At 53.7% G+C, this 7,482-nt stretch overlaps 1 protein-coding gene across 1 annotated transcript; it reads left to right on the forward strand.

Annotated features, from left to right (window-relative positions):
• Positions 1–5,114: 5,114 nt before the first annotated feature.
• Positions 5,115–6,506, forward strand: LOC124670267 (3-ketoacyl-CoA synthase 12-like). Its single transcript, XM_047206766.1, has one exon. The coding sequence runs from the start codon at positions 5,115–5,117 to the stop codon at positions 6,504–6,506; it is 1,392 nt and encodes a 463-aa protein (XP_047062722.1).
• The last annotated feature ends 976 nt before the right edge of the window (positions 6,507–7,482 follow it).

Genomic DNA, 7,482 nt, shown 5'->3' on the forward strand with positions numbered 1-7,482 from the left:
TTACGACGAAACCCTAGTTCCGTTGACCGCGCGGTCTACCCCTTTGATCGCATCCCATCGGGGTCCCCGGTGGGCGTATGCCTACGTTTGAGCTTGGTTAGATCATAGGTACATGTGGAAACAAGGATCATACCCTATGATCCCAAGGTTCTCTCCGGTTCACCTCCGAGGAGTTCCCCCTATACATGCGAGAATCCGCCTAAGTGTAGGAACCCCATGTCCGAGAAGCCGGGCACACCGGAGGGGGTAGCATTGGATATAGAACCATCTCAAATCACTTTTGTGCATGCCATGTGGACACACACAACTTTTGGGGCCATTCCCTAGGTCCGATGCTCGATTTACGACGAAACCCTAGTTACGTTGACCGCGCCGTCTACCCCTTTGATCGCATCCCATCGGGGTCCCCGGTGGGCGTATGCCTACGTTTGAGCTTGCTTAGGTCATAGGTACATGTGGAAACAAGGATCATACCCTATGATCCCAAGGTTCTCTCCGGTTCACCTCCGAGGAGTTCCCCCCTATACATGCGGAATGCGCCTAAGTGTAGGAACCCCATGTCCGAGAAGCCGGGCACACCCGGAGGGTAGCATTGGATATAGAACCATCTCAAATCACTTTTGTGCATGCCATGTGGACACACACAACTTTTGGGGCCATTCCCTAGGTCCGATGCTCGATTTCCGACGAAACCCTAGTTCCGTTGACCGCGCCGTCTACCCCTTTGATCGCATCCCATCGGGGGTCCCCGGTGGGCGTATGCCTACGTTTGAGCTTGGTTAGGTCATAGGTACATGTGGAAACAAGGATCATACCCTATGATCCCAAGGTTCTCTCCGGTTCACCTCCGAGGAGTTCCCCCTATACATGCGAGATCCGCCTAAGTGTAGGAACCCCATGTTCGAGAAGCCGGGCACACCCGGAGGGGGTAGCATTGGATATAGAACCATCTCAAATCACTTTTGTGCATGCCATGTGGACACACACAACTTTTGGGGCCATTCCCTAGGTCCGATGCTCGATTTCTGACGAAACCCTAGTTCTGTTGACCGCGCCGTCTACCCCTTTGATCGCATCCCATCGGGGTCCCCGGTGGGCGTATGCCTACGTTTGAGCTTGGTTAGGTCATAGGTACATGTGGAAACAAGGATCATACCCTATGATCCCAAGGTTCTCTCCGGTTCACCTCCGAGGAGTTCCCCCTATACATGCGAGAATCCGCCTAAGTGTAGGAACCCCATGTCCGAGAAGCCGGGCACACCGGAGAGGGTAGCATTGGATATAGAACCATCTCAAATCACTTTTGTGCATGCCATGTGGACACACACAACTTTTGGGGCCATTCCCTAGGTCCGATGCTCGATTTCGACGAAACCCTAGTTACGTTGACCGCGCCGTCTACCCCTTTGATCGCATCCCATCGGGGGTCCCCGGTGGGCGTATGCCTACGTTTGAGCTTGCTTAGGTCATAGGTACATGTGGAAACAAGGACCATCCCATATGATCCCAAGGTTCTCTCCGGTTCACCTCCGAGGAGTTCCCCCTATACATGCGAGATCCGCCTAAGTGTAGGAACCCCATGTCCAGAAGCCGGGCACACCCGGAGGGGTAGCATTGGATATAGAACCATCTCAAATCACTTTTGTGCATGCCATGTGGACACACACAACTTTTGGGGCCATTCCCTAGGTACGATGCTCGATTTACGACGAAACCCTAGTTCCGTTGACCGCGTCGTCTACCCCTTTGATCGCATCCCATCGGGGTCCCCGGTGGGCGTATGCCTACGTTTGAGCTTGCTTAGGTCATAGGTACATGTGGAAACAAGGACCATCCCATATGATCCCAAGGTTCTCTACGGTTCACCTCCGAGGGAGTTCCCCCTATACATGCGAGAATCCGCCTAAGTGTAGGAACCCCATGTCCGAGAAGCCGGGCACACCCGGAGGGGTAGCATTGGATATAGAACCATCTCAAATCACTTTTGTGCATGCCATGTGGACACACACAACTTTTGGGGCCATTCCCTAGGTGCGATGCTCGATTTCCGACGAAACCCTAGTTACGTTGACCGCGTCGTCTACCCCTTTGATCGCATCCCATCGGGGGTCCCCCGGTGGGCGTATGCCTACGTTTGAGCTTGCTTAGGTCATAGGTACATGTGGAAACAAGGACCATCCCATATGATCCCAAGGTTCTCTACGGTTCACCTCCGAGGGAGTTCCCCCCTATACATGCAGAATCTGCCTAAGTGTAGGAACCCCATGTCCGAGAAGCCGGGCACACCCGGAGGGGGTAGCATTGGATATAGAACCATCTCAAATCACTTTTGTGCATGCCATGTGGACACACACAACTTTTGGGGCCATTCCCTAGGTCCGATGCTCGATTTCTGACGAAACCCTAGTTACGTTGACCGCGTCGTCTACCCCTTTGATCGCATCCCATCGGGGGTCCCCGGTGGGCGTATGCCTACGTTTGAGCTTGCTTAGGTCATAGGTACATGTGGAAACAAGTATCATCCCATATGATCCCAAGGTTCTCTACGGTTCACCTCCGAGGAGTTCCCCCTATACATGCGGGAATCCGCCTAAGTGTAGGAACCCCATGTCCGAGAAGCCGGGCACACCCGGAGGGGTAGCATTGGATATAGAACCATCTCAAATCACTTTTGTGCATGCCATGTGGACACACACAACTTTTGGGGCCATTCCCTAGGTCCGATGCTCGATTTACGACGAAACCCTAGTTACGTTGACCGCGTCGTCTACCCCTTTGATCGCATCCCATCGGGGGTCCCCGGTGGGCGTATGCCTACGTTTGAGCTTGCTTAGGTCATAGGTACATGTGGAAACAAGTATCATCCCATATGATCCCAAGGTTCTCTACGGTTCACCTCCGAGGGAGTTCCCCCCTATACATGCATAATCTCTCCTGCCCTTTTTTTCCCGCCCACCCTTTTCCCGCTGCTTCTCTCCCGCCCTTTTTTCCCGCCCACCCTTTCCCGCTCCTTCTCTCCCGCCCTTTTTTCCCGCCCCACCCTTTCCCGCTGCTTCTCTCCCGCCCTTTTTTCCCGCCCATTCTCTCCCGCCATGTTTTCCCGCCGTTTCAGCCCCTCGTCGGCCTATATATAGCCATGGCTTCTCCACTAAAAGCACCAGCAACATTTCTCCCTTCATCACTTCTCTCATCCAATAGAACCACAAAATCCTCTGAGCTGAGCTGCCGCTGAGATGGCTCCTCGTCGCCGTAGCAACACGGGCTTCATCGGCGTTCGCCCGCGGCTCTGCGGGACATTTCGTGGCTGAAATCACCGCCGGTGGTACGCGTGTGTGGCTCGGCACCTTCTACACGAAGGAGGCTGCTGCCCGCGCATACGACGTTGCGGCTTGGAGGTTTGGCCGGCCGCGCCACGAAATGAACTTCCCGGAGGTCGGGTCTCCGACGGAAGCTCGGAGTCTCTCTATCGAGCCACTACTTCGCTCACGGGGTGAAGCGCGGCGGTACGGGGCTGGCCAGCGGCGGATTGATACCACCGAGGCGGACGAGCAGTTCATGGCACAGTGGCGCAGAGACCATCCCGGAGACGTCGAGGCAACGCGCGCATTCCGGAAGGAGAAGCGGACGTACGGAGAGAGAGAGGAGGGCGGGAAAGCGGCAGAGGAAGGCCGAGGTTGAAGCGGAGTACGCCAAAGGAGAGGCGTCGACATGGGGGGAGAATGATGAACGGTGGTTGTGGAACCTCACAACCACCGCTCGCAGGACACCCCGGCGAGGATGAAGATTTCGACTTCTCTCGATTAATATGTGTGTGTCGACCCAGTGTTAAGTGCTTTGTTCGTGTGTGGGTGTAGTTCTTTAAAAGCTTTGGTTTGTGTGTGGGTCTAGTTCTTTAAGTGTTTTGGTTCATGTGTGTGGGTGTAGTTTCTTTAAGTGTTTTGCTTCCTCTGTGTGGGTGTAGTTCTTTAAGCTGTTTCGGTTCGTGTGTGGGTCTAGTTCTGTAAGCGCTTTGGTATGTGTGTGAGTCTAGTTATTTAAGTATTTTGTATCGTGTGTGGGTCTTAAGTATTTTGTATCGTGTGTGGGCCATTCACCCCCTCCGAGGTTCGATTTACGGCGAAGGGGTTCTATACCGCCCTTATACATATATATAGGTTTCTCGCAAAGGGGTTCGCCAAAATAGCAGTGAGAAATAAATAAACAAAAAAAATGATATGGATTAATAATTATATGGGTAATAATTATCTCTTTGATGCAAAAAAAATAGAAAAAGAAAAAATGTGCATAATTGGCTGTGCCGACGGCCTGGTTTGTGCCGTGGGTGACCGTCGGCACAGCAGAAGGGGGACCCAGTTTCCAGTCCCTGTGCCGACGGCCGCCGTTGCGCCGTGGGCTACCGTCGGCACAGTGTAGACGGCGCCGTGACAGCCTAACGGCTGGGCCCGCCCGCTCGCGCGTGTACCGACGGCCGTGGCTGTGCCGACGGTGACCTTCGGGCGCCAAATATCTGTGCCGACGGTCCGGTTTGTGCCGACGGTGACCGTCGGTGTAGACAGCAGTGTGCCGACGGTGACCGTGCGCCGACGGTCAGCTCCGTCGCCGGTCGACGAGGGCCGCTGTGCCGACGGCCCCGACATTTGGCCGTCGGCACATGGGCTGGCCGTCGGCACATGGAGTTTCTCCCGTAGTGACGCATGGGCGCCACACCTTGAAATGTGGCGCCGCTTGCATAGGCGCCACATAAAAGTGTTAGTGAAGTGAAATAGTTTGGCCGAAAGATTATTTTATATATTTCTTTTATAAAAGAGATATTTTTGTGCAAATCGCCGGCAAAATCTGCTATGCTTGGCCCCCTTTTTTTTTCCCCTCGCATCTTGCCCAGGCTCTGATCCTGAGCTAGCTTGCCTAAGTTGGATTTGGAAGGACTGACGAAATCACTTCGTGTAGGTTGGGATTAACTGATCCGGACCGAGTACCATGCAACTTTTTTCCTTCTACACTTTTCAATTTATAATGCATGCAAACTGATTGGCAGCCTAGCTCACACGGTCGGCTATATATTCAGTGTCTCTACACAACTCAAAGCTCGAAATTAACATTTCACGAGTACTACAATGGATCTGCTTCTCCTGCTCACCTTGCTCCTCCTTGCGCACGCGGCGGCTTGCCTGGTGCGCACGGCGGTCGCCCACCGCCGGCGGTCGCACTGCTACCTCCTGGACTACGTCTGCCACAAGCCGTCCGACGACCGAAAGGTGAGCACGGAGATGGCCGGCAGCCTCATCTTTCGCAACCACCGCCTCGGCCTCCCCGAGCACCGCTTCCTCCTGCGCGTCATCGTCCGCTCCGGCATCGGCGAGCACAGCTACTGCCCGCGCAACTTCGTCGAGCGCCGCGAGCACGCGCCCACCCACCAGGACGCGCTCGACGAGATGGACGCCTTCTTCGACGCCGCCATCTTCGACCTGTTCCAACGCACCGGCATCGCGCCCGGCGACGTCGACGTGCTCGTCGTCAACGTCTGCATGTTCTCCCCGGGGCCGTCTCTCGCCTCCCGGATCGTGCGCCGCTTCGGCATGCGCGAGGACGTCGCCGCGTACAACCTCTCCGGCATGGGATGCAGCGCGGGGATCGTCTCGCTGGACCTCGCGCGCAACGCGCTGCGGGCGCGGCCGGCGTCCGTCGCCCTCGTCGTCTCCACCGAGTCCATCGCCCCGCACTGGTACACCGGCACCGACAGGTCCATGATGCTGGGTAACTGCCTGTTCCGCTGCGGCGGAGCCGCCGCGCTGCTCACCAACGACCCCTCGCTCGGCAGGCGCGCCAAGATGGCGCTCCGCCACCTCGTGCGCGCCAACATCGCCGCCGACGACGAGGCGCACGCCAGCGCGCAGAAGCGCGACGACGGCAGCGGCCGCGCCGGGATCAGCCTCAGCAAGGACCTTCCCAAGGCCGCCGCCCGGGCACTGACCCTGAACCTGCGCCGCCTCGCCCCGCGCGTCCTGCCCGTGACCGAGCTCGCGCGGTTCGCTGTCCGTAACCTTTGCAACAACCTAGTTCTCTCCCGCGGCCACGCCAAGAAAACACACGGCGCTGCTGCCAACAAGATCAACTTCAAGGCCGGCGTGGAGCACTTCTGCATCCACCCCGGCGGCACGGCGGTCATCGAGGGGGTGAAAGGGAGCCTAGGTCTCGACGCCTACGACGTGGAGCCGGCGCGGATGACCCTGCACCGTTGGGGGAACACGTCGGCGAGCAGCCTGTGGTACGTGCTGTCGTACATGGAGGCCAAGGGGAGGCTCAAGAGAGGAGACAGGGTGCTCATGCTGACGTTCGGGTCGGGCTTCAAGTGCAACAGCTGCGTGTGGGAGGTGAAGGGCTGCATGGCGGACAAGGGCGCCTGGGCAGAGTGCGTCGAGGAATACCCGCCGGAGAGCATGGCGAACCCCTACATGGAGAAGTATAGCTGGTTGAACGACGTCCAAGGCGACGCCCTGCTTCTATAGATCTCTGCTACCCGTACGTTGCGCAATGTGAGCTTAATAATCGTAATGTGTGTCACTAGTACTCTACGCTGCTAGGTATGTAGAGTTCATAAACACCGGAAATTCAATTCGGCTCCCGGGTGCGTATGCTCCCTCTACCAACAAAACATATTTTGAAGTGTGGAAAAAATTTGACAAAAAATTCTACATGTACATCTCCATAATATATGTGTATGCGTCAAGTTTCACGAAAAAATAATATTTTTTGTGGCCTATGTAAAAAAGAGAAAACTTATCCTGTGAAAAGCATCATTTTCAGCACTGAATTTTGTCTTTTTTACACACGTCACATGATAAGTTCATTTTTTATGAAACAACTTTGTGAGCGCGTAGCACGTGAAGATGTACGTGCGAATTTTTCGTTTCAATTTTTTTTAAATTTAAAATATGTGTATGATGTATTTCAAAATATAGGGAGCATATGCTATCATGTTCCAAAACACCACTCCCTCATAAACACCGCATTGCATTCATGTCGCTACTTATTGGTATCGTAGACATAGACGTACATATAAGTGGAGTACTCAGCCCTAGGTATGGTACTACCTCCATTCCAAGACTTATGTCTTTTTTTTTAAGTTATACCAACTAAAGTTTAATTAATTTTTTAGAAGAATTTATCAACAAATATGATATTTTTTGTAGATATCATATGAAAATATATTTTATTATCTATCTAATGATATTGATTCTGCATTTTATATTTTTATATTTTTTAATAAAAACTTGATCAAACTTGATATAGTTTAACTTCAAAAAAAATCTTAACCTTTGGGATGGAGTTAGTAAATTGTATACGGTTGTACCCTGGTCACTACTTGAGTCCACGATTACACCGTCCTTCACCATTGGGATGGTTGGGCTGAGGTCTGAGGATATGGTGCGTCCTCAATATAGCTTACCGGATTTAGGGTGCATCTTGACGCACGATCGATCC

This window comes from Lolium rigidum, chromosome 7, assembly GCF_022539505.1.
Source record: "Lolium rigidum isolate FL_2022 chromosome 7, APGP_CSIRO_Lrig_0.1, whole genome shotgun sequence".
Taxonomy (NCBI): domain Eukaryota; kingdom Viridiplantae; phylum Streptophyta; class Magnoliopsida; order Poales; family Poaceae; genus Lolium; species Lolium rigidum.

Bases quoted from the DNA above. Each gene is read 5' to 3' on its own strand.
- LOC124670267 (XM_047206766.1), top strand. From the start codon at position 5,115: ATGGATCTGCTTCTCCTGCTCACCTTGCTCCTCCTTGCGCACGCGGCG.